Source organism: Denticeps clupeoides, chromosome 1 (genome assembly GCF_900700375.1).
Source record: "Denticeps clupeoides chromosome 1, fDenClu1.1, whole genome shotgun sequence".
NCBI classification, from domain to species: Eukaryota; Metazoa; Chordata; class Actinopteri; order Clupeiformes; family Denticipitidae; genus Denticeps; species Denticeps clupeoides.
The window spans coordinates 482,499-508,250 of NC_041707.1; the positions used below are offsets into that span (position 1 = coordinate 482,499).

The 25,752-nt window shown below is 51.8% G+C and overlaps 1 protein-coding gene across 4 annotated transcripts in view; it reads left to right on the forward strand.

Annotated features, from left to right (window-relative positions):
• sptbn5 (spectrin, beta, non-erythrocytic 5) overlaps positions 1 to 25,752 on the forward strand; it is a 39,722-nt gene that overhangs the window by 7,903 nt on the left and 6,067 nt on the right. For all 4 annotated transcript variants that reach the window (XM_028975433.1, XM_028975442.1, XM_028975461.1 and 1 more), the window contains 54 exons: positions 117 to 751; positions 2,304 to 2,442; positions 2,809 to 3,032; positions 3,154 to 3,307; positions 3,381 to 3,566; positions 3,629 to 3,835; positions 3,905 to 4,034; positions 4,118 to 4,254; positions 4,356 to 4,577; positions 4,723 to 4,875; positions 4,949 to 5,079; positions 5,161 to 5,412; positions 6,141 to 6,428; positions 6,539 to 6,773; positions 7,364 to 7,503; positions 7,589 to 7,688; positions 7,930 to 8,100; positions 8,515 to 8,679; positions 8,826 to 9,052; positions 9,587 to 9,773; positions 9,853 to 10,053; positions 10,223 to 10,336; positions 10,409 to 10,566; positions 10,637 to 10,769; positions 11,174 to 11,319; positions 11,432 to 11,546; positions 12,308 to 12,418; positions 12,492 to 12,671; positions 12,799 to 13,002; positions 13,075 to 13,224; positions 13,307 to 13,411; positions 13,490 to 13,681; positions 13,754 to 13,909; positions 14,019 to 14,210; positions 14,286 to 14,411; positions 14,496 to 14,614; positions 15,627 to 15,741; positions 15,838 to 15,951; positions 19,987 to 20,108; positions 20,188 to 20,350; positions 20,433 to 20,621; positions 20,749 to 20,826; positions 20,890 to 21,062; positions 21,132 to 21,222; positions 21,307 to 21,453; positions 21,529 to 21,666; positions 21,840 to 22,096; positions 22,210 to 22,396; positions 22,574 to 22,786; positions 22,877 to 23,073; positions 23,154 to 23,358; positions 24,516 to 24,692; positions 24,761 to 24,916; positions 25,510 to 25,727. In XM_028975433.1, coding sequence (XP_028831266.1) covers positions 117 to 751; positions 2,304 to 2,442; positions 2,809 to 3,032; positions 3,154 to 3,307; positions 3,381 to 3,566; positions 3,629 to 3,835; positions 3,905 to 4,034; positions 4,118 to 4,254; positions 4,356 to 4,577; positions 4,723 to 4,875; positions 4,949 to 5,079; positions 5,161 to 5,412; positions 6,141 to 6,428; positions 6,539 to 6,773; positions 7,364 to 7,503; positions 7,589 to 7,688; positions 7,930 to 8,100; positions 8,515 to 8,679; positions 8,826 to 9,052; positions 9,587 to 9,773; positions 9,853 to 10,053; positions 10,223 to 10,336; positions 10,409 to 10,566; positions 10,637 to 10,769; positions 11,174 to 11,319; positions 11,432 to 11,546; positions 12,308 to 12,418; positions 12,492 to 12,671; positions 12,799 to 13,002; positions 13,075 to 13,224; positions 13,307 to 13,411; positions 13,490 to 13,681; positions 13,754 to 13,909; positions 14,019 to 14,210; positions 14,286 to 14,411; positions 14,496 to 14,614; positions 15,627 to 15,741; positions 15,838 to 15,951; positions 19,987 to 20,108; positions 20,188 to 20,350; positions 20,433 to 20,621; positions 20,749 to 20,826; positions 20,890 to 21,062; positions 21,132 to 21,222; positions 21,307 to 21,453; positions 21,529 to 21,666; positions 21,840 to 22,096; positions 22,210 to 22,396; positions 22,574 to 22,786; positions 22,877 to 23,073; positions 23,154 to 23,358; positions 24,516 to 24,692; positions 24,761 to 24,916; positions 25,510 to 25,727 — 9,425 coding nt within the window. The remainder of the gene's footprint in view (positions 1 to 116; positions 752 to 2,303; positions 2,443 to 2,808; positions 3,033 to 3,153; positions 3,308 to 3,380; positions 3,567 to 3,628; positions 3,836 to 3,904; positions 4,035 to 4,117; positions 4,255 to 4,355; positions 4,578 to 4,722; positions 4,876 to 4,948; positions 5,080 to 5,160; positions 5,413 to 6,140; positions 6,429 to 6,538; positions 6,774 to 7,363; positions 7,504 to 7,588; positions 7,689 to 7,929; positions 8,101 to 8,514; positions 8,680 to 8,825; positions 9,053 to 9,586; positions 9,774 to 9,852; positions 10,054 to 10,222; positions 10,337 to 10,408; positions 10,567 to 10,636; positions 10,770 to 11,173; positions 11,320 to 11,431; positions 11,547 to 12,307; positions 12,419 to 12,491; positions 12,672 to 12,798; positions 13,003 to 13,074; positions 13,225 to 13,306; positions 13,412 to 13,489; positions 13,682 to 13,753; positions 13,910 to 14,018; positions 14,211 to 14,285; positions 14,412 to 14,495; positions 14,615 to 15,626; positions 15,742 to 15,837; positions 15,952 to 19,986; positions 20,109 to 20,187; positions 20,351 to 20,432; positions 20,622 to 20,748; positions 20,827 to 20,889; positions 21,063 to 21,131; positions 21,223 to 21,306; positions 21,454 to 21,528; positions 21,667 to 21,839; positions 22,097 to 22,209; positions 22,397 to 22,573; positions 22,787 to 22,876; positions 23,074 to 23,153; positions 23,359 to 24,515; positions 24,693 to 24,760; positions 24,917 to 25,509; positions 25,728 to 25,752) is intronic.

A 25,752-nucleotide genomic window follows, 5' to 3' on the forward strand; every position in this document is an offset into this window, starting at 1 on the left:
GCAGAAGAAAGTGCAGAAAGTAGATCATTGGTTCTATAACAGAGAGACTGGTTTAATACTAGAAATGTGTGACAAAAAAACTGTGCTGTTTTGTAAGGTGTCTCCTCCCGTCTCAGATCGTGGGTCTCTTGAAGGAGCTGGAGGACCTGAAGCAGAAGTACGAGGCCATGGTCTCTGACCTTCTGCACTGGATCCAGGCTAAAGTTGTGGAGCTGAACGACCGCTCCTTCCCCAACTCCCTCCCTGAGATGCAGCACCTGGTGGCGGCCTTCAAGGCCTACCGCACCGTGGAGAAGCCCCCCAAGTACCAGGAGCGTGGGGCGCTGGAGGCCCATCTCTTCAGCCTGCGCACCCAGCTGCGCGCCAACAACCAGCGCCCCTACGTTCCTCCAGAGGGGCGCGTGCTGAGCGACGTGGAGCGCCGGTGGGCGGAGCTGGAGCGGGCAGAGCACGAGCGGGAGCGTGCCCTGCAGGGGGCGCTGGTTCGGCTCGAACAGCTGGAGCAGCTGGCCCAGAAGTTCGGGCGAAAGGCGGCGCTGAGGGAGGGGTATGTGGAGGACACGCTGCAGCTGCTGCTTCGGCAAGACCCCCGCGACCTGCGTTACCTGGAGGAGGCTCAGGCCGCCGCCCGTAGGCTGGAGGCTCTGGGCACCGACGCCCTCGCCCACGAGCCCCGATTCCGTGCCCTCAGTGACATGGCGGCCATCATCCAGAGAGAGAACTATCACAGCAAAGGGCAGGTGGCACGCAGGTAAGCCCTCCACCTCACGCAGGAACAGCGGGGACTAAGAACGTCCAACGCGTCCAGCTTTCTGTTGTAGCTCCTGGTGATTGGAAGATGGGAACATTGGAGCACTGACCTGCTGGGACTTGAGAAAAATCTGAACTGGCTGGCTGATATACTGTAGGGACCAGGCTGGGAACTGCTGTGTTACACAGAGAAGAGGAAATAACACAGATGTGTTTTTTCATTGTCCTCATGCATCTGTCCCACCAACAAAATTGTGACCAATACCAACTGAAACTTTGACCGCTGTTTTTATAACATGTTACTGACTGTGTTACGTGTTATGGTGAGTCGTGTCCGTTACGTTACGTGTTAGGGTTATTTGTGTCAGTTACGTGTTACGGTTATTCGTGTCCGTTACATGGTACGGTTATTCGTGTCCGTTACGTGTTACGGTTATTCATGTCCGTTACGTGTTACGGTTATTCGTGTCCGTTACGTGTTACGGTTATTCGTGTCCATTACGTGTTATGGTTATTCGTGTCCGTTACGAGTTACGGTGACTTGTGTCCATTATGTGTTACGGTGACTTGTGTCCGTTACGTGTTACGGTGACTTGTGTCCGTTACATGTTACGGTGATTGGGTCCGTTACGTGTTAGCGTGAGTCGTGTCCATTATGTGTTACGGTGAGTCGTGTCCGTTACGTTTTGTGTTAACGGTGAGTCGTGTCCGTTATGTGTTACGGGGAGTCGTGTCCGTTATGTGTTACGGGGAGTCGTGTCCGTTATGTGTTACGGGGAGTCGTGTCCGTTATGTGTTCCGGGGAGTTGTCCATTACGTTTCATGTTAACGGTGAGTCGTGTCCGTTACGTTTCGGGTTAACGGTGAGTCGTGTCCGTTACGTGTTATGGCTATTCATGTCCGTTACGTGTTACGGTGAGTCGTGTCCATTACGTGTTACGGTGAGTCGTGTCCGTTACGTTTTGTGTTAACGGTGAGTTGTGTCCGTTACGTGTTACGGGGAGTCGTGTCCGTTACGTGTTACTGTGAGTCGTGTCCGTTACGTGTTACTGTGAGTCGTGTCCATTACGTGTTACGGTGAGTCGTGTCCGTTACGTGTTACGGGGAGTCGTGTCCGTTACGTGTTACGGGGAGACGTGTCCGTTACGTGTTACGGGGAGTCGTGTCCGTTACGTGTTACGGGGAGTCGTGTCCGTTACGTGTTACGGGGAGTCGTGTCCGTTACGTGTTACGGGGAGTCGTGTCCGTTACGTGTTACGGGGAGTCGTGTCCGTTACGTGTTACGGGGACTCGTGTCCGTTACGTGTTACGGGGACTCGTGTCCGTTACGTGTTACGGGGACTCGTGTCCGTTACGTTTCGGGCTAACGGTGAGTCGTGTCCGTTACGTTTCGGGTTAACGGTGAGTCTTGTCCGTTACGTTTCGTGTTAACGGTGAGTCGTGTCCGTTACGTTTCGTGTTAACGGTGAGTCGTGTTCGTTACGTGTTATTGTGATGATGCATGCTTTATTGGCACTGCTGCACCGTACACATCTGTTTGTTTTGACCTACAGGCAAGCGAAGATCTCAGAGCGCTGGACGCAGCTCCTGGAGGGACTGCAGCAGCAGAGGACGTTGGTGGGGGACGTGGTCAACACGCTCTCTGTTCTCAGGGACATCCAGCTGGCCTCCCATGACCTCGGCGAGCTGCAGGTGTGCAGGCCGAGTGCGGTGACTTCACCCGTAACGCAACGCGTAAATTCACCAGACACACGGCGTAGGAATTGTTCATCGGTGACTCTGCTGACATTAACGAATCGAACATTCCTCACCGCAGCCGGAAAATAATAATCCAATCCAAGTTTCCAATAAAAAGCACACAGATACTGATCTGCAGGCAGCAACCTGCACACTGAAGCTCCATGGATTCACTTGTTAGGCCTGAAGGCATAGAAATAAACGAGCTGCCATGAAATACCGATATACGGTATTTATATTACAATTAAAAGACTTTATTCACTGTTCTCTTCTGTGCTTCTTTATTGATTGATTGACGTATGTCTGCATGTATTTCTTCAGTCTCTGGCCGCCTCCGTGGATTATGGGAAGCAGCTGGCGGAGGTGGTGGAGCTGCTGCAGAAGCAGGACCTCCTGGACGCCAGGGTCTCGGCTCAGGGCGAGACCGTCGCCGCCATCGGCGCTGGCGCTCTGAAGGGGAACCACCGGGACCCCCAGCAGGTGCGGGCCAGCGTGCACCAGCTCCAGCAGCAGTACGGCGCCCTGCAGCGGCGCAGCCAGGAGAGGTGGGTGTGGTGGGAGCTCGGACCGCCGTGCCCCCGCCGTGCCACCGCCATGCCACCGCCGTGCCACCGCCGTGCCACCGCCGTGTTGACAGTACGTGTGCTTTCGTCCTCCGGCCACCAGGAGGCGCGCGCTGGAGGAGCAGCTGAATCTGATGGAGTTTTTCCACGACTGCGAGGAGCTGGAGGCCTGGATCTACGAGCGATGGCTGCCGCTGCAGACCGCCGGCCCGGGCCGAGACCTGAACCACGTCCACCAGGCCCAGCAGAAACACAAGGTCCATCGCCGTCCACCTGTCCACCGTCCACCTTCTGTTCCGTGTGATGTCACCGACCACCTCTTTCCCGCAGGCTCTGGAGGCGGAAGTCCAGTCCCATGAGTCTGTGCAGCTGTCCGTGGTGGGGCGTGGCCAGGAGCTGTGTGGCGGGAACGCCGTCAGGAAGTGTCTCGCCACTCTGGGATGCCTGTGGCAGCAGCTGAAGGACGAAGTGACCAATCACAGACAGCGGCTGCACGCCGCCAGCGTCATCAGACAGGTACCGTGTTCCGTATTCCGACCGGCGTTCTGTACGAACCTGAGCTGCCGTCTGGCCCGCAGTACTTCGCCGACGTGGCCGAGTGCGACTCGTGGCTCGCCGACCGGAGGACGATCGTGTCCAGCGAGGACCACGGCAGGGACGAGTCGAGCAGCGGCGCGCTGCTGCAGCGCCACCTGCGGCTGGAGAAGGAGATGGGCGCCTACGCCTCGGAGATCACGCGCCTGGCGGAGCAGGCCAGGAACGCTGCCCAGCTGGCACCGCTGGCGGTGAGTCCTCCCTTCCCGTCCCCCTCAGATGTCGTGATGCCATCACCAGCGTTGTTATGGCGATTGTAGGCCGAGCCGCAGAGGAACCGCGCGTCTCAGGACAGCAGCTCCTCCGGTGAGGAAGTCATGATGGACACGAAGGTGACGAGTCCCACGGTGACACAGGAGACCTCAGCCAAGATCAGATACAAATTCAGAGGTCAGCATGAGCCGTCTCACTTTCACAATGTCACCATCTAACGGTCTCAATGTCCAACTGTCTTACTCCATTCATCTCACTAGGTCCCCAGGTGACGTTGGACCGCGGTGAGCTGGTGACGCTCCTGAGACGGGAGGATAAAGAGCGCTGGTTGGTGAGGGACAGCAGAGGAACCGAGCAGCTGGTTCCTGTTCTGTACGTCAGTGAACTTGAGACGGTGGTGAGTGGACATGTTGTCTTGCGCTGGTCTGCACTCTGGACTTTGTCTTTTTCCACCCGAACGTGGAGTTAGGCTGATGTTTCCATTTCTGTTTGTGTCAGAAGCATCCAGCAGCTCCACCTGTACCTCCAACTCCTTCGCCCACCAACGGGGTGTCTGAGAGCAGGAAGGTCAGCCGGCCCCGCCGGAGCTGCTCCATGCGCCGCGGCACCGCCGAGATGTCCAATAAGTGGGTCCCCGACCCGCACTTCCAGAAGGAGACGATCGAGAAGACCCAGCGAGAGCTGGAGCAGGAATTCAGCAGCCTGTCCCAGCTGGGCCTGGTCAGACCTTCTCTTTTGGATTCAGTATCAATCAATCAATCCTATTAAACATGCTAAACATGTTCATTCACTGCCTTGCATTGATCATGAATAATTAATAATGAACAAAATAAAACGTATATAAAATAAAAAAATACATTTGTAGTCGAGAAGAAAGGCTCTGGAGGAGGCGGTGCAGCTGCACCGATTCTTCAACACCTGCGAGGAGTTCGACTCATGGATGGAGGACAAGGAGAACGTTCTCAACACCTTCAGCCCCAACGCGGAGAACGTGGAGGGCATGCAGTCCAAGTACGAGGTGAGGGGACGACCTGGAACTCGGAGCCAGGATCCTGGAGCGTGGTGTCCTGACCAAACACCTTCTCCCACAGAACTTCCTGACCGAGCTGGCCAGTGGGCGGGGACAGCTAGATGACATCACAAAACTAGGGGAGGAGCTTGTGAAGAGCCGGCACAGCAAGAGGCGCGAGATCGCGGCCAAACAAGGGCAGGTGACACACAGGTTAGACCATGACTGGGTTCTCATGTTCTCATGGATGAAGTAGAAGTGTTGGTTCCACCGGCGCCGGTGTTTGTGTATCAGGTGGGAGCGTCTACAGCGGCGGAGGGAGGAGAAGGCCCACGAGCTCTCCAGCTCGGCCGACGTCCGCTCCTTCCTGCAGAGCTGTGCGGACGCGCGGGGGCAGCTGGAGGAGAAGCTGAGCCAGCTGGACGTTCTGGACGTGGGCGGCTCGGCCGCCGCCCTGCACGCCGAGGAGCGCCGGCAGACGCAGGCGGAGAGAGAGATCGCCGCGCTGGAGCGCAAGATCGACTACCTGAAGGGCGTGGCCAGGATGTGAGTTATACATATTCATTCATCCACTCTGTACAGATAATCATTGTACATCTGTAGATAAATACATATTTTATATATATATACATATACACATCCCTATTTAATACATATTTAAGTTTACATATACATATATATTTTCCATATTTTGTGTTTCTAGATTGTATCGTGTACATTTACATTTACGGCATTTACCAGACGGCCTTATCCAGAGCGACTTACAATCAGTAGTTACAGGGACAGTCCCCCCCTGGAGACACTCAGGGTTAAGTGTCCTGCTCAGGGACACGATGGTAGTAAGTGGGGTTTGAACCTGGGTCTTCTGGCGAGTGTGTTACCCGCTAGGCTACTACCACCATACCACATTTTATACTTTATTGTTGTATAGTTTTTTTATTGTGTTCTATTGTTTTTTCATTGTTGCTGATTGTACCTTCGTTCTATCCACTTTCTGCCGTGATGATGCAAATTTCCCACTTGTGGGACTAATAAAGATCTTATCTTAATACGGAAGGTTCTTCTGAACACTGTCGCTTTTGTAGCTACTTGCATGTGTCATGGCGGCTGCTGAACCCGCTGCTGTACAAACGCTGTCTTTCTTTTGTTCGGTCTGGACCCGAGTCACTAATTTAGCAGCACCGTAGAACCCGATATTTCTGTCATTCCATGACATGGTCTGCATGTTTAGCACGTCAGACCAGATCCTTCATGATGACAAACCGTGTGTTCAGGAAGCAGGACTGCAGCCCGGCAGAGAGTGCTGCCATCATGGAGGAGGTGCGGGGTCTGGAGGTCCTGCTGCAGGAGGTGCGGGTGCAGGCGGAGGAGCGGCAGAGGAAGCTGGAGGAGGCGCGCCGGCTGCAGCTCTTTCAGAGGGAGACTCGGGACCTCCTGCTGTGGGTGGAGGTGACGCGGGAGCACCTGCTGGAGGAGGAGCAGGTCTCCGATGTGGCCTCTGCCCAGGCTTTGCTAAAGGAGAACCAGGAGCTCCAACGTGAAATCCAGCAGCAGAGGAGAAGGTGAGAATCTGAAATAGTCTAGCTGTAGAAAAGAGCGGTATTCATCTCTGACCTTTCTTATAAAGTGTCCACACGTTCATTCAGTATCACCTGAACACCTCTCCCTTAAGGCTGGAGGAGATGGAGAAGCTGGGTGTGACCCTGGATGGGTCAGCTAGTCAGAGGGAGGTACAACAGACCCTAAGACGTCTTGATGGGGAGTGGGCAGGGCTGGAAGACCTGTGGGCGGAGCGACAACGGCGACTCGAGCAGGGGGTGGAGCTTCAGAAACTCAACTTGGACGCTGACCGTATCGAGGCCATGCTGTCTGCTCACGAGGCCCGGCTGAGGGTCAAAGACCTGGGGGTGAGCGTGCGAGATCCTCCAAAAAATCTGTGGGGCGTGTTCAGTAATAGTGGGGTGTTAGTAGCCTAGTGGGTAACTCACTCACCTATGAACCAGAAGACCCAGGTTCAAACCCCACTTACTACCATCATGTCCCTGTGCAGGACCCCTGCTCATCTACAGGCCTACAGGCTCCTCCCGTTTTTACAGTAGTCAACGTGATATTTACATTTACAGCATTTACCAGACGCCCGTATCCAGAGCGCCTTACAGTCAGTAGTTACAGGGACAGTCCCCCCCCTGGAGACACTCAGGGTTAAGTGTCTTGCTCAGGGACACGATGGTAGTAAGTGGGGTTTGAACCCGGGTCTTCTGGTTCATAGGCGAGTGTGTTACCCACTAGGCTACCACCACCCCCTTCATGAAAACATGATTACAGTGAATGTACTGGCCATCAGAAATAATTACACACCAACATAAAGGTCTGCTGTGTGTATGTAGACAAGTTCTAGTAGCACATTTAGCGGCCTGTGTTCAGTTACAGGGATAATCCTGAAATGTAATCCTGTAAACTAAGAGGTCATCTGTGCTCTGTGTGTGTGTGTGTGTAGGACTCTGTGGATAATGTACACAGCCTGCTGGGGAGGCAGGATGAGTTGGAGGCTCTTCTGAAAGCTCTGGATCTCCAGATTGCTGCCTTCCAGGAGAAGAGTGAAGAGCTTATTCACAAGCGGCACTTCGCTGTTAAACAGTAAAATCTGGTGTTGAAAGCGCCACACTTGGGCCGTTTCTGGAGCCCTTCTGTGTTTCACTGGTTGGTTTATATCTCTTGCCAGGATCCATCTGAGATCACGGAGCATCCAAGAGAGGAACGTGAAGCTGAAGGACAGCTGTAGAGAGAGAAGGCTGCTGCTGCAGGCCTCCAAAACGTACCAGGTCATTTCACCTTCTGGGCTCATGGGCTTTTATGGAAAATTCTGAAATTTTCTCCTGAATACTCCACATCCAAACATTTATGCAATTTTGTGGAAAATAATGTTAGAGACAAAAAAAAAAAAAGGTGCCAAAGTGTATCCAGGTTTTGTAAAACCTCGACTTTCTGTACAGAGTGCATTATGGTAGCAGTCAGGAGGCTCAGAAAGCCCCACCTGACATCTTGCTTGGCTCGATGCTACAGGAGTTCCTCCGGGACGTGAAGGAGATGCTGCTCTGGGTGGAAGAGAAGTTTGAAATCGCCGAGGACGAGTCGTACCGCGACCCCACCAATGTGTTGCGCAAGCTGAAGAAGCATGAGGCTGCGGAGAAAGAGATGCTGGCCAACCAAGTGCGCCTGGAACGGCTCCTCAAGGTACTTTTTTATTACAGTTTCTTGAGTTTACTAAAGTAGCCAAAACTTTTATTCAAGCATGAGTAATCAGAAGGTTCCCGGTTCGAATCCCGATCCGCCAAGGTGCCACTGAGGTGCCACTGAGCAAAGCACCGTCCCCACACACTGCTCCCCGGGCGCCTGTCATGGTGCCCACTGCTCACTCAGGTTGATGGGATAAATACAGATGACAAATTTCACTGTGTGCACCGTGTGCTGTGCTGCTGTGTATTACTGTACATGTCACAGTCACTTCACACCTCTGAACACAATAAACTGCCACATTGATTCATATGTGTTAACATTATACACTCTCTGCTGGTGCTACTTTCTTCTCTCGTGCTCCAAGCTGTTTGGATGAACATGCTTCTCTCCCTGTGGTCCGGTGTGGGCTAGTTAGGGCAGGAGGTGCAGAAGGAGAACCCATCCTGGAAGCAGGAGGTGCAGAGGAGGACCGGGGAGGTTTCAGGGCGCTGGGAGGAGCTCCAGAGGAAGATGGCTGACCGGGGGAACAAGCTGCGGCAGGCCGGCCAGCAGGAACAGCTGATGGAGCTTCTGCAGGTGGGGATTTTGATCTTTTGCGAACAATTTTGTTGATATTGAACTTCATTGATTAGGTATGAGTTGTTGTTTTGTCTATAAATGACTTTTTTTGGATTATAATTTCAGTTGTGAAGGTGATTTATCGCCATTGTTTGTCTTCCCAGGATGCAAAGCTAAAGATTGAGACCATCCAGAGGATGCTGCAATTTGCAGCCAAAGGTCACGACCTGCGCTCCAGTCGGCAGCTCCTGAAGGAGCACCGGCAGCTGGAGCAGGAGGCGCAGGAGCTCGCCGATAAAATCAACTCCATCGTGTCCCGAGCCAAACACCTGGCAACCAACCACTTCGACTCGCACAGGATCCTGCGGGAGACGGACACATACCTGAAGCTGTAAGGAACACATCATCTACACCAGGGGCCTCCAAACTACGGCCCCTTGATCCATTTTTAATTGGCCCACAGCTAATTTAAAAAATATAATGAAATATGGCCCGTATGTAAAATTTGTTCTCAAACGTATTGTACGTCTTAGCTTCAACACAAGGTGGCGCTTTTGCCCTGATCAAGGCAACGTCTTCTCAAAACAAGCAGAAGTGGGGGCAGACAACTACAGATACAACTTACAAAGCCACTTTTCAGTGGCGTAAAATACGTAAACGGCAACATTGTGTAATAAATCAGGCGTGTAGGAAGCCCGTAATGTGACGAATATTTAATTTCTCCTCAATAAAGAGGGTTCGGATCATACCAAGTATTCAGCAGGGGGTGAGTAACGTCACCAGGTGGTTAAACATTCAAATGAAATGAAAAAAGTTATGAATGCAAGATAAATCATGTAATGCGGTGATTGTATTTGGGGAGGGGCTTGTAGTGGCTGGATCAGGTGCTGGATCTCCAGTTTGAGGAGGGCGGTGTTCTCTGCAGGTTTAAGTCGCTGCAGGAGCCGCTGGCGGAGCGCAGGCAGCAGCTGGAGGCGTCGGTGGCCCTCTTCGGCTTCTACCACGACGTGGACCTGGAACTCTCCTGGATCTCCGACCACCAGCCGCTCGCGGACACCAGCGGCTACGACAGGTCCCTCGCCGGAGCCGCCAGCCTGCAGCAGAAGCACAAGGTGCCAGTTGGGAGTTGAACTCCGCTCGTCTTGTAAAACCAGGCCGCGATTCACCGTTTCCTGCTTCTCCCGGTCCCAGGAGCTGCAGGCAGAAGTCAACGCCCATCGGCAGTACCTACAGCGGGTGCTGGAGAAGGGGAGGATGATGGGAAAATCCCACCCGTGGGGCAGAAGGGAGGTGCGGCAGCGCTGTGAGCACCTGCAGAGTGAGTGGGAGGAGCTAGACGACTCGTGTGGGAGGCGAGGGCATCACCTGAACAGAGCTGTCGCCCGGGAACAGGTACGATCACCTGATGAAGATGATCACCTGATCATCTTTACATTCAGGTGGCTCCATCTAGATATTCATAGTTGAGAGATATGATTTCCCTCTTTATATTCCATCTGCTAATGTTCTGATTATTGATGATTGATCCACTGGTACGAGAACTGGATTTAATTCCGTACAGATCCTGCTGGACTGTGCGGAGCTGGAGACCCGCGTGGTGGAGACCCTGGCTCTGGTCAGCTCAGACCACGGCAAGACCGAGGCAGCAACCCAGAGCCTGATCAAGCAGCACCAGGTACGGACTGACCTGCCCCCCGCACCACATGACCCGGCGTGTCATGTTATGTCATGTCGTGTCCCCATGTAGACTGTAGAGGGGCAGGTGGAGGCTCTGACTGCTGAGGTGGAGGAGCTGAAGGCCAGCATGCAGCAGGCTGTGAAGGTCTGGACTCTGGACGAACTGCAGCGCCCCTTCGGCCGCATCAGGACCAAGATGAGTGAACTGGAGGACCAGGCCACCATACGGTACCAGAAACTAGAACCTTCCTACAGCCCTATCTTCACATGATCCTCACTGTGTTCTGCATTTTACCAGAGCTCAGAAGCTGAGGGAGACGCTCCACCTGCACGAGTTCAAGCGCGAGTCGTGCGACATGGAGGAGTGGCTCGCTCAGCAGAAGATGCTGGCCTTGTCAGGCGACTACGGCGGCGACCACGCCAGCGTGCTGGTGAGAGCGACACTAATGATATCAGCCCATCAGAAACCGACTGGAGGAAAGATCTTCCAGCTCGTATGAGATGATGTGTTTATATTGTACCTCACATCCACATCAGATACCTCTGACTAGCTGGTAGAACCTCTAGAATAAAGACGTGGTAAAATGTCACAGAATGAAACACAGCCGCACTGGCTGAGAAGTAATCTGCACGGGTGCAAAAATGGCACCAAAAATTACTGTCTCCATCTTGGTCCATGATGTTGAACTTCAGATGTAACATCAGACATGTAGGTAGTAGCCTAGCTGTCCCTGTAACTACTGACTGTAAGTCGCTCTGGATACGGGCGTCTGGTAAATGCTGGAAATGTAAATGTTGGTAATGTTGTGTTCCTCCCCCTGCTGGCTGGCTGCAGCAACTGCACAGGAAGTTCCAGCTGTTCCTGAATCAGCTGGAGGTCGGGGCGGAGAGGCTGCACGGCTGCAGGGAGCTGGCCGACGCCCTGACCGGCAGCAAGCACCCGGAGTCCCGCCTCATCCGCCAAACGTACCAGCAGCTCAGGTGCTCGTCCACACGACTGATGGAAATGTTATATTTTATTTACATTTGCATTTATAGTCTAAATGTAAATGTGTGCGAGTGTGAGAGTGAGATTGGTGTTGTGTGGACGCAGCGATCTGTGGGAAGACGTGCAGGACTTGGCTCAGCAGCGCTGGGAGAAGCTCCAACGTTCTGAAGAGTGTCACAGGTGCTACAAAGACCTGGTAGAGGCGCTGAGTCAGATAGAGGTACACTTACACACACTTACACAAACACGCACACTTTCTCACACACACACACTTATACAAACACAGACACTCACACACACACTTACACAAACATGCACACTTACACGCACACACACACTTACACACACACACTCATACAAACACACACACTTACGCGCACACACACTTACACAAACACACACACTTACACAAACATGCACACACACACTTTCTCACACACATACTTATACAAACACGCACACTTACACGCACACACTTACACGCTCACGCACACTTTTACAAACACGCACACTTACACACACACACACTTACACAAACACGCACACTTACACGCACACACTTACACGCACGCGCACACACACACACACTTTCTCACACACACACTTTCTCACACACACACTTATACAAACACGCACACTTACACAAACATGCACACTTACACGCACACGTACACGCACACACACACTTACACACACACACACACTTATACAAACACGCACACTTACACGCACACACACACTTACACACACACACTTATACAAACACGCACACTTACACAAACACACACACTTACACAAACACACATTTACACACACTCTTACATACACTCACACACGCTTACACAAACACGCTCCCACCAGCATACATTGCTCAGATCTTGAGGGACATGTTTGATGAGATATTCTGACATATTTCTATATATATTTGTGATAGTTGTGCTGGAGTTAGGGCTGAGTAGTTCCACGTGGTCTCCTCCGCAGGAGAGATCTAAAGTCGTGCCTGATGACGTGGCCCGGGACCTGCGGGCGGTCCTGTCTCAGCTGCGTGAGCACGAAGCCCTGATGCACGAACTGGCGGGGAACGAGCAGCAGGTACAGAAACGCCGCCTGCCAGCGCCCATCATCTTGCTCCTGCTGGAACTGATTCTTTTATAAAATGGAACAGCTGCAAGAGCTTCTGGACTCGGTGGACTCTGTGCTGGAGGCGTGTTCGGCAGAGCTGAGGGCGGAGCTCCAGGAGAAGCAGCAGCAGGTGGTGGAGAGCTGGGAGAGGCTCCGCCTCCTCACCGACCGCCGGGAGGAGCAGCTGCAGCAGACGCGTCAGAGATACCAGTTTCTTAACACGGTACACACACACACACACACACACACACACACACACACCACACACACACCACACACACACACACACACACACACACACACACACACACACTGGCAAACACGAGGCCTGAGACGGGCGTGCGTTTCAGGTCCAGGACTACGCCCTGTGGAGCGGACAGGTTCTGGGCGGCATGCGGGTGGAGGAGACCATTCGGGATGTGGCCACCTGCCGTCTACAGCTGGGACAGCACCAGCAGCTGTGGGCGGAGATTGTGGCCCGAGAGGAGAGCTACGCCCATGCTGTGGCCATGGGGGAGGAGCTACTGCACCTGGACCCCACCCACATGAGAGAGGTACACATGGCGTTCATCTGACCTCCGCAGCGTCACATGCAGCCGGTTGACGTGTCACGTCTACGTCCTCAGGTGCAGGAGAAGCTGGGGTCCCTGCAGGAGGTGAGGCAGCAGCTCCACAGCCACTGGGAGGAGAAGCGCCGGTGGCTGGAGCTCAACCATCTGGAGCAGATCTTCTACAAGGACACCAAACACCTGGAGACCCTCAGCAACGCGCAGGAAGTCCGTATTTTTAAACGATCCGCTCGAGGCTGTACGATCAGGTGTGTAAGCCCCGCCCCCTTACCTGTGTCTTACTGCGCAGGTCCTGCTGAAGAACAGTGATTTGGGGACAACGGTGGACGAGACCGATGGTCTGATCAAACGTCATGAAGCTTTTCAAAAGCTCCTGAGCAGTCAGGAGGAAAAGGTCCAATTTCCCACAATCCCCTTGTGATTGAAGTCCGTGCCTCCAAGTCTTCATGTGGAACTGCTGCTGTTTCTGCAGATGGTGTCTCTGCAGGAGCAGGCCGAGCGGCTGCAGAGGGCGGAGCTCCAGCAGGAGAAGGTCCAGCGTGTCCACGCCAAACTCCGTACCCTGCAGCAGAGGAGGAGACGCATCCAGGAGCTGTCCGTCAAACGAGGGGAGGAGCTGAGCACCTCCAGGCTTCTCTGCATCTTCAACCGCGACGCCGCCGAGGTACCGAGCGTCTTTACACTCACATGGAGGACGTGAGACTGGACGGTGGACGACCATGACGTCTTTCCTCAGGCCGAGGAGTGGATTGCCGAGCGGACGCAGATGATGCAGGACGACACCAGGATGGACCTGAGTCACCTACAGAGCAAGATGAAGCTGCTGCAGAAGCACCAGGCGTTCGAGGCCGAGATACGAGCCCACGCCAACATCATCCGCTCTGTGCAGCAGGTGTGTGGTTATTAATCATTTATTAATGTTGTATTTTACATACATTTTGATGTTATTTTGCATGTTATTTGGTTTTTCGTTATTTGTCTGGTCTCTACGTGAACTTCAGGCTGGAGACGAGCTGCTGGCGCTGCACCACCCGCGGTCCCACGCGGCGCGCCGTACCGCCTCCGCCCTCCTGGAGCACTGGGAGGCGCTCAAGCGGGCGGTGGCAGCTCGGGGGAAGGTGCTGGAGGACAAGCGGGACTTCCTGGAGTTCCTGCAGAAGGTGGAGCAGGTGGAGGCGTGGATCCGGCAGAAGGTGGGGGTGCCGCCGCGCACAGGACGTGGTGTGTTTGTGTGTTTCTGATGTGTGTGTGTGTGTGTGTGTGTGTAGGAGGTGATGATAAATGTGGGTGATGTCGGCGAGGACCATGAGCACGGCCTGCAGCTGCTGAGGAAGCTCCACGAGTTCCGAGGCTCTGGAGCAGGAGCGAGTCTCCGCCCCTCGCCTCCAACCGCGGTACAGACGCCGGATGGGGAACTACGTGGTGGTGGGGACGGTAGGTGTGGACACCACGTCCTCAAGGACGCTGTGTTTGTGCAGGAGGTCACCATGGATGACGCTCACATCAGAGCCATTAATGACGTGGCGGCTCGTTTGGAGAAGCAGGGAAGTGACGAGCTCGATACGGTGAAGAAGCGATGTCAGCAGCTGAACGAACGGTAACACACACACACACACACACACAACACACACACACACACACACACACACACATACACACACACACACACACACACACACACACACACACACACACAGACACATCACACAGACACCCACACACACACACGAACACACAGACACACATACACACAGACCACACACACACACACACAGACACACCATCACCAACACACACGACCCACACATGACAAACAGGACACACACACACACACCAGACTACACACACACACACACACTACACACACACACACATCACACACACAGACACACACCACACAGATCCACACATCACACTACAGCACGACAGACACACAACCAGCACACACATACAGTACACCACGAGACAACCACGGACACAGACACACAAAAGACACCCAGACAGACACAACACACACTACAGCACACGCACCACACACCACAGGACACACACACAAATACACCGCGCACACACAGTACACAAAGCAGACACACACAGCCAACACACAGACACACACACACACAGACACACGTCAAACACACAGACACCACACGCTATACACAGACACAACACACAGGACAAACACGCAGACACAGACACACACACACACCACACACGCAACACACACACACAGACACACACAACAACACAAACACACACACAACACAACACACAGACAACACACATAACACACACACACACACAACACACAGACACACACAGACACACACACATTTTGTTTTACAACACACACACACACACACACACATACACACACACATACACACACACACTCACACACACACATACACACATACACACACACCCATACACACTTACATACACATACACACACACACATACGCACATATACATACACTTACATACACACACATGTACACAAACACACTTACACACACACTTACATACACATACACACACAGGCATCCATTCACTGAAAATCAGAACATGATTCCTGGTTAAAGTAAGAACTGACGTCATCATGTCAGGTGGAGTCATTTCCATGGCGACCTGAGCAGCTATAAGAGGAGGCTGGAGGCGGCGCTGGACGTCCACGACCTCGTCCGCGAGCTGGAGGAGGTGCGGGAGAGAGCCAATGAGAAGGTGTGTAGGTCTGCTGGTGCTACCGCAATTAGCCGGACTCCGCAGTGTTAACGCTGTCGTGTGTGTGTGTGTGTGTGTGTGTGTGTGTGTGTGTAGATGCTGCTGCTGCAGGGCGAAGACTGTGGCTCAGATGTCGACAGCGTGGAGAATCTTATTCGCCGACACGAGGAAGTGGAGCGTGAAGTGGGCGTGATCCAGGAGAAGGGGGCGGTGAGTTCTCTGGAGGGTATGGACATTACCCAACAACGCTGAAATCACTAAAAAGCACCCATTTATTGTCATTAGTGTCATCGTGTCCATAAAACAGCCACATGACATCTGTAGAGAAAGAGACTCCATCTGTAAACTGTGACTTGTAGTTAGTTCTAGCTCATCTCTACATGTGGTAGTAGCCTAGCGGGTAACACACTCGCCTGTGAACCAGAAGACCCAGGTTCAAACCCCACTTACTACTTTACTTTACTTTACTTTAATTTATTTAGCAGACGCTTTTATCCAAAGCGACTTACAAGAGGAAGACACCAGCAATTCTCGTTCGATTTCTATAGAATTTTGAGTTTACAAACTAAGAGTCCTGATAAGGCTCAACTTGTCAGTGAAGAGCAAGCTCAGAGATTGTTAGGTGCTAGACGAAGAAAAATTATAATGTATTTATATATTTTTGTATTGTTTGTGCAATGTGTACGCATGTGCGTGTGTAAGTGTTAGATTTGTCTGTAATATTTTTTGAACAAGAGGGTTTTCACCTGCTTCTTAAAGTGGTGATAGTCTCGGCTAGTCGTGTGGAGGAGGGCAGGTTGTTCCACCAGCCAGGGACAACAACGGAGAACAGACATGATTGGAATCGGAGACCCCGTGAAGAAGGAATTTTTAGTCTCCTTTTGTTTGCAGATCTGAGAGAGCGTGCAGGAGTGTAGCTAGGTAGTAGTGTGTTGATGATGGAGGTAGTATTGTAGCTTCTGTGCAGGAGTGTAGCTAGGTAGTAGTGTGTTGATGTAGGAGGTAGTATTGTAGCTTCTGTGCAGGAGTGTAGCTAGGTAGTATTGTGTTGATGTAGGAGGTAGTATTGTAGCTTCTGTGCAGGAGTGTAGCTAGGTAGTATTGTGTTGATGTAGGAGGTAGTATTGTAGCTTCTGTGCAGGAGTGTAGCTAGGTAGTATTGTGTTGATGTAGGAGGTAGTATTGTAGCTTCTGTGCAGGAGTGTAGCTAGGTAGTATTGTGTTGATGTAGGAGGTAGTATTGTAGCTTCTGTGCAGGAGTGTAGCTAGGTCGTAGTGTGTTGATGTAGGAGGTAGTATTGTAGCTTCTGTGCAGGAGTGTAGCTAGGTAGTATTGTGTTGATGTAGGAGGTAGTATTGTAGCTTCTGTGCAGGAGTGGTAGCTAGGTAGTATTGTGTTGATGTAGGAGGTAGTATTGTAGCTTCTGTGCAGGAGTGTAGCTAGGTAGTATTGTGTTGATGTAGGAGGTAGTATTGTAGCTTCTGTGGCAGGAGTGTAGCTAGGTAGTAGTGTGTTGATGTAGGAGGTAGTATTGTAGCTTCTGTGCAGGAGTGTAGCTAGGTAGTATTGTATTGATGTAGGAGGTAGTATTGTAGCTTCTGTGCAGGAGTGTAGCTAGGTAGTATTGTGTTGATGTAGGAGGTAGTATTGTAGCTTCTGTGCAGGAGTGTAGCTAGGTAGTATTGTGTTGATGTAGGAGGTAGTATTGTAGCTTCTGTGCAGGAGTGTAGCTAGGTAGTATTGTGTTGATGTAGGAGGTAGTATTGTAGCTTCTGTGCAGGAGTGTAGCTAGGTAGTATTGTGTTGATGTAGGAGGTAGGATTGTAGCTTCTGTGCAGGAGTGTAGCTAGGTAGTATTGTGTTGATGTAGGAGGTAGTATTGTAGCTTCTGTGCAGGAGTGTAGCTAGGTAGTAGTGTGTTGATGTAGGAGGTAGTATTGTAGCTTCTGTGCAGGAGTGTAGCTAGGTCGTAGTGTGTTGATGTAGGAGGTAGTATTGTAGCTTCTGTGCAGGAGTGTAGCTAGGTAGTATTGTGTTGATGTAGGAGGTAGTATTGTAGCTTCTGTGCAGGAGTGTAGCTAGGTAGTATTGTGTTGATGTAGGAGGTAGTATTGTAGCTTCTGTGCAGGAGTGTAGCTAGGTAGTATTGTGTTGATGTAGGAGGTAGTATTGTAGCTTCTGTGCAGGAGTGTAGCTAGGTAGTAGTGTGTTGATGTAGGAGGTAGTATTGTAGCTTCTGTGCAGGAGTGTAGCTAGGTAGTATTGTATTGATGTAGGAGGTAGTATTGTAGCTTCTGTGCAGGAGTGTAGCTAGGTAGTATTGTGTTGATGTAGGATGGTAGTATTGTAGCTTCTGTGCAGGAGTGTAGCTAGGTAGTATTGTGTTGATGTAGGAGGTAGTATTGTAGCTTCTGTGCAGGAGTGTAGCTAGGTAGTATTGTGTTGATGTAGGAGGTAGTATTGTAGCTTCTGTGCAGGAGTGTAGCTAGGTAGTATTGTATTGATGTAGGAGGTAGTATTGTAGCTTCTGTGCAGGAGTGTAGCTAGGTAGTATTGTGTTGATGTAGGAGGTAGTATTGTAGCTTCTGTGCAGGAGTGTAGCTAGGTAGTAGTGTGTTGATGTAGGAGGGCGCAGTTCCATTTACAGCCCTGTAGGCACCATCAAGGATTTGAACTCAATGCGAGCAGCTACCGGGAGCCAGTGGAGGGAGGTAAGAAGAGGTGGAACGTGGGTGTATTTTGGCTGGTTGAAAATGAGACGGGCTGCCATATTTTGGATCATCTGGAGGGGTTTTATGGTGACTGCAGAGGCTCCAGCCAGGAGAGAGTTACAGTAGTCGAGTTTGGAGATGACCATTGCCAGGACAAGGAGCTGCGTAGCTTGTTGTGAGAGAAAAGGCCGAATCTTGCGAATGTTGTAGAGGGTGAACCTGCAGGATCTGGAGATCGCAGCAACATGATGGTTCAAACTCAGGTTGTCATCTATCCAAACTCCAAGACTTTTTGCAGTTGAATGCCCTTTCCTGAAACCAGACTGAAAAGGGTCGAGAAGATCATGCTCGTGGAGAAATGAGGAAAGTTGAGCCAGGACTGCTCTTTCAAGAATTTTTGAAAGAAAAGGAAGGTTGGAGACTGGGCGGCAGCTATCCAGTAGAAACGGGTTTAATGTGGGTTTTTTGAGCAGGGGACCAATGACAGCCTGTTTGAAAGCAGTGGGGAATGTTCCTGTTGTGAGTGAGGAGTTTAAGACGTGTGTCAGAGCAGATAATATGGTGGGCTGTATGGACTGAAGGAGGTGTGAGGGGATTGGATCCAGGGAGCAGGTGGTGGGGTGACTAGACTGGAGAAATTTAGACACGTCTGATTCAGAGAGGGGAGTAAAGGAAGACAGATTCCTGGTTTCAGAGGTAACAGCAGGACGGGGTCTGGGGTTAGGTGGTGAGAATTGTTTGCTAATGTCAGCCACCTTCTCTGTGAAGAAGGTGGCGAAGTCTTCAGATGAGAGAGAAGTGGAGGGGGAAGGGGGTGGAGGATCAGGAGACGGTTGAAAGTCGAGAAAAGTTTTCGAGAGTCATTGCAGTTGCTTACTTTGTCCTGGAAGTATCTGGTCTTTGCTGCAGTTACAGCAGCAGAGAAGGATTTCAGGAGAGATTGATACTTATTAAGTTGAAGCGGGCACTTGGATTTCCTCCACTAAGATGGGTCCTGTGGCGACGAAGCTCGTCAGAGATCCACGGCGACGCTGGAGTCGCACGTGTTGGTTTTGAGGTTAGAGGGCAGAGTCGCTCGAGGCCAGATGATCGTGTCCCTGAGCAGGACACTTAACCCTGAGTGTCTCCAGGGGGGGACTGTCCCTGTAACTACTGACTGTAAGTCGCTCTGGAAAAGGGCGTCTGATAAACGCTGTAAATGTAAATGTCAACAAGAACATTCACTTTTTAAACGGATTATTCGTCTCTTTGTGAAATATTGCACATTTACTTTGGGAACATGAAACAACTTTCAGAAAACATTCAGAACATTTTCAAGAATCTGTGCAGATCTGAGTTTTAGTCACTGCACTGCGCTGTATATCATCCATTCTTGGGTTAAAACCCTAATTCATTTATTTATGACTCTGGTCTGCTTTTTTACAGTTTACTGTTGTCCCACACACCCATACACACTTCAAAGAAACGCCCCTGAAAGGGACAGTTGTTCCTCTGTCAGAAGGTCTCGTTTCATGGAGGTCTTGTTTCATCCAGGCTCTGGACCGTGAGGCGAGGGAGCAGCTGAGGTCTCGCTGTGAGCTCGAAGACAAACTGAGGAAGAAGCAGAAGGACGTGAGCTCCACACTGGTGGGTCTGGAGAAAGAAGTGAGACTCAGGTCTGTCCTCCGTCTTTCACACTAAAAAATATGTCGGAAAGCTGGAGAACAAGGACTTTATTCCACTTGGTTTTCACAGGAAGGAACGTTTGCATGAGGCCCATGAGCTGCAGCTGTTCAAAGCCAACCAGCGCCTCCTGCTGGACGTGACGCTGAAGCACAGCTCCGAGATGGGCCAGAAGGGGCTGCCCAAGAGCAAAGCCGAGGCCGAGGTCATGATCTCTGAGCACCAGGACTGGAAGGTGGCGCCACTCAGGTTCTCCTTCACGCTTCTTCACAACGGCGCGAATCCCGCCGAGTAAATGGGCCAATTTTCATCTGCAGACGGAGATCGATGCGCGAGGAGAGCGCGTCGAGTCGGTGCGGAGCTTCGGCCAGCAGCTGGTGAGGTCCGGCCACGGTGCCACGCCCGAGATCAGGACCGCCCTGAACGACCTGGAGGGAGCCAAGGCGGAGCTTGTCAGCGCCTGGCACGAGCGCAGGGACATCCTGCAGCAGGCGCTCCGGCTTCAGGCACGAAATTTCTGATCAACGCACGTTTTATTGTTCCAATCTGGCAACTTTTTCTGGAATTCTCGTTTTTCATTACAGCTGGATTTAAATTGAACCGTTTTTAATTGTTCACCACCGTGCTTTTCAGCTCTTCCTGGGAGACGTGGAGCAGAGCGAGAACTGGCTGAGTAACAAGGAGGCCTTCCTGTCCAACGACGACCTCGGGGTGAGTCCCCCCGCCGTCTCGCGGTGAACACACATGCCGGGTACTGATGGCGTCCATCTGCAGGCGTCCCTCTCGGAGGTGGAGGAGCTCCAGCGGAACCAGGCCCTGTTCCAGAACGCGCTGGAGGCCGAGGTGGAGCAGGTGGAGGCGGTGGAGCGCCTCGCCCAGCAGCTGCTGCAGCACAAACACTTTGACTCCAGCAACATCAAGAGCAAGAGCAGAGCTTTGCAGCTGAGGTACAGCAGCTTCCACCGTTTAAAAAGCCGTACGGAGAGGTGCCTGCTAATGAAATTCATCTAATCTAGAAAGGAGAAGCTGATGGAGAAGAGTCGAGGTCGGCAGCAGGCGCTGAACCAGTCCCTTCAGCTCCAGAAGTTCCTGAGTGGCTGCTACGAGGTAGGACATGAGGAGCGTCCTCCAGGCCCATGACTCGTGACTCTGCGCCCGTCCGTGACCCTCTGCATGTGTCTGGGTCTGCAGATGTTCTCCTGGCTGAACGAGAAGAACGCTGTAGCCCTGGACGAGAACTGGAGAGAGCCCATCAACCTGCAGACCAAGCTGCTGAAGCACCAGGGCTTCGAGTCAGAGATCCTGGCCAACCACAGCAGTCTGGAGGTCCTTACTGAGGTACATACTGAGGTGAATACTGAGGTAAAAAAACACTTATCTGCTGAAGTACATTTATTGCATTTGAAATCCCAGGAAGGGGAGAGAATGCTGAATCGAGGCCACCCAGGTTCCAAAAAGATCAAACCACGACTGAAGGACCTGCAGGAGACCTGGACGCAGCTCCTTGACAACTGCAAGAGCAAGACGTCCCACCTGCAGCAAGCCTACCAGGTGCTGAACTCTGCCTCTGTCCTCAAACGTGCAAAGAATTGAAACCTTCCGTCCTTCCTTTTTTGCATCTTTTGGGACAACTTGCAACTCGCAAATAAACGGTATAAATTGACAAATGATTTGAAGAAGGTTATGAACAAACTCGATTGGTTCTGGCTGTGACGTGTCCTCAGGCCCTGCAGTTCCAGCGCTCTCTGGATGACGTGGACGAGTGGCTGGCCACCGTGGAGGCTGAGGTGGCCAGTGAGGACTGCGGCACCGACCTGGCAACGGTCAGTCGGCTGCTGAAGGCTCTGCAGGAGCTGGAGGAGGTGGTGGACAGCCACCTGGAGAGGGTCCAGGCTCTGGTGGACGCCGCCGCAGACCTGACCTCCCAGGGCAACTTCCTGGCTCACGAGATCCAGAAGAGAGTCCGAAAGACGGTCAACAGGTGAGACGTCACTGATATGGACCAGTTGTCTCCCAGAGCAAGGCACGTAACCCTGAGTGTCTCCAGGGGGACAGTCCCTGCGCGTCTGGTAAATGACGTAAATGTACATTCAGGTACAACAGCCTGGCGGAGCCTCTGCAGCAGCGCAGAGAGACTCTGGAGTCGTGGCAGCTGCTGTTCCAGTTTCACCGTGACATGGAGGAAGAGCTAGCCTGGGCTCGGGACAAACTGCAGCTGGCCTCGTCCAAAGAATGGGGGACATCGCTGCAGAGCGCGCAGGCCATGCTGAAAAAGCACCAGGTCAGCAGTAACATGGAGATCATACAAAAAAGGATGAAACAGGGTATCGACTTAGCCTGTAATAAGTTGATGTAATATTTTATATCGCCCCCTGGTGGCCATATGCAATATTTCGAAGTAAAAAAGTGCACATATGACCTGTTCGTTGGAAAGCTAGCGGGTTTGTGTCTGGCACAGGTCCTGATGCAGGAGATCTCGAGCCGAGCACCGCTGGCTCAGGCCGTGCAGGACGCTGGCCAGAATCTGGTCCGTGGAAGACATTTCGCCTCGCAGGACGTCACTGACAGGCTGGATGAGCTGAAGTTGGTCTCTGAGACCCTGAGGGCCGAGTCTGACGTGAAGCATCAGATGCTGCTTGAAGCGCTGAAGATTCAGACTTTCCTCTCTGAGGTGCTGCACCCTGGACCAAACCTCCTGGTCTTCTGCTCTGTCCAGTCATGTGAAGATGCTTGCAGTGACTGTGGCCGTTTTGCCCCTCAGGTCTCTGAGCTGGAGCTCTGGATTGGTGACCAGAGCCCTGCCCTAGAGTCTAAGGACTTTGGGAAAAGTGAGGAGGCCACTGAAGCTCTCCTGAGGAAGCTGGACTCTGTGGACCTGGAGCTGGAGAACCACCGAGTGAAGCTGGATGCTCTTCAGGAGATGGGAGCTGAACTGGAGCACTGCAGCCACCCTGACCGGTTCGTCATTAGCGTTTAAAAGCTCTCCTTTAACTTTATTATCATGAACATTTAGGATCTGCCCACTCATTTCCATCCAGTCATGTGATCAGGAAGAGCCTGGCCCACATCCTGGACCAGAACCAGGCGGTCCTGCGGCTGTCGGCCGTGCGGCGGGCAGCTCTGCGGGATCAGCTCCAGCTCTTCGTGTTGGAGAGAGAAGCTGGAGACCTACAGACCTGGCTCCAGTCTCAGACCACGCTGGCCCGGTCACGTGATTATGGGCAGGACCTCGAGGACGTGGAGGTAGATGGGTGTGGGTTGGTGGAATAGTGTCCACCACCCTGAAACTGTCCCTGTAGTTCATGTAACAGACACATATGAGGTCCATGTTGTATTCTGGTCCAGATATTCCGGTATGTTTAGAAAGTGAAGTGATTGTCATTTGTGATACACAGCAGCACAGCACACGGTGCACACAGTGAAATGTGTCCTCTGTATTTAACCATCACCCTGAGTGAGCAGTGGGCAGCCATGACAGGGTCCCGGGGAGCAGTGTGTGGGGACGGTGCTTTGCTCAGTGGCACCTCAGTGGCACCTTGGCGGATCGGGATTCGAACCAGCAACCTGCTGATTACGGGGCCGCTTTCCCCTTAACCGCTAGGCCACCACTGCCCCTTTGAAAGTGTGCGTGCTGCCGCAGTCGGATTAGAGCTTTAGAGTCTTAAAAGTTAGACCCGAGCCCCACATTATTGTGGCGGCAAGTGAAAATCTATAGAAATGAAACGCTGAAAAAGCGTAATGAATCTATAAACCACATGACATGCAGCGCTAAACGTTCTGGTCCAGCGTCGCCTCTCCACGAGATGATAATCAAGTTCAAAACCTTCAAACACTCGCACGTTTCATTTAGATTTTCTATTTAATTTATTTATCTTGTTGTAAATTCAGCTCAGTGAAGCACTGTGAGCAGTAAGTTACCTTCCTTGTAGAGTTAACCAAATTGTTAATTAATCAACGGGACAACAACTTCACAAAAAAAAAGTGAACCTGTGACGTGGATGGTTCCAGCAGCAACAATGCGGATGTCCATATAGGCAATATTAACCGATTAACTAACAATCTGGTAAGAAAGATAGGCGCACCAGTGCAAAAAATGTGTACGCGAGCGCATGTGGGTGTGTGTGTGCGTGCGTGTGTGTGTGCATTCATGTGTGTGTGTGTGTGTGTGTGTGAGTTCGTGGGTGTGCGTTCGTGTGTGGATGTGTGTCTGTGCGCATGCGTGTGGATGTGTGTTTGTGTGCACGTGTGTGTGTGTGTGTGTGAGTTCGTGGGTGTGCGTTCATGTGTGTGTGCATGTGGATGTGTGTCTGTGCGCATGCGTGTGGATGTGTGTTTGTGTGCACGTGTGTTTGTGTGTGTGTGCGTGCGTGTGTATATTACCATCTAAAATGCGTTTCCAGGTCCTACAGAAGAAGTTTGAGGACTTTGCCTCGGAGGTGAACTCTCTGGGCCAGAACAGAATGGCGGTGGTTCAGCAGCTGGGCCGAGATCTGACGTCGCCGCAGGCCCGACAGGGACAGGACGACCTGCAGAGAATGTGGGAGGAGCTAAACCGCGCCATGAAGGACAGGGCCGAGGTAAGGAAACGAATACGGAATTCCCATGAATGTAAACGTCACCTGAATCCCGACCCGCCTGCCGACAGAACCTGCGGTCCATGCGGGAGCTGCACCAGTTTGACAACGACGTGGACGAGCTGAAGAGCAGGATGAGCGAGAAGGCGGTGGGTCTGGACGCGGACGAGCGGGACCGCGACCTCCTGAGCCTGCAGGCGCTGATCCGCCAACACCAGGCGCTGGAGGTGAAGAGACACGGAATAATACGATCTTCTCGTCCCACCATCAAATACGATATATATACCATATATACGCTATACACGATTATACATATATGATATATATGATAATACACTATATATATATACACACACACACACACACAATATATACAATATACACGATTATACAATATATACGATAATGTGATATATATATATATATATATATATATATATATGCACACACACACACACATATATATATATATATATATATATATATATGCACACACACACATGATATACAATATACACGATTATACAATATATACGATAATGTGATATATACACACACACACACACACACACACACACACACATATATATATATATATATGCACACACACACACACACATGATATATACGATAATACAATATATATACAATATATATACACACACACACATGCGATATATGCAATATATTCGATGTGTGTGTGTGTGTGTGTGTATATACACACACGATATATACTTCATACACGGGTTTATAAAACAGGAAGTGTCCGAGGCTGCAGGAGAGGAGGAACTTTACTGATTGTGTCCCTGTCCTCCTGCAGAGGGACCTGCTGGTGATCGGGGAGGAGGTGCAGAGGCAGCAGACGGAGGGCCGCGCCCTGGCGCTGAGACACCCTCGGGTGGGTGAGGGTCTGTCCGAGCGCCTGCTGGAGGTGACGGAGTGCTGGCAGGGTCTGCAGGGTAAAGCCGGGCGGCGGCGTGACCGGCTGGGCCGGGCGGAGGCGGTGCAGCGCTTCCTGACCAACTGGAGAGAGCTGGTGTACGTCCGCAGCTTTACATCCCAA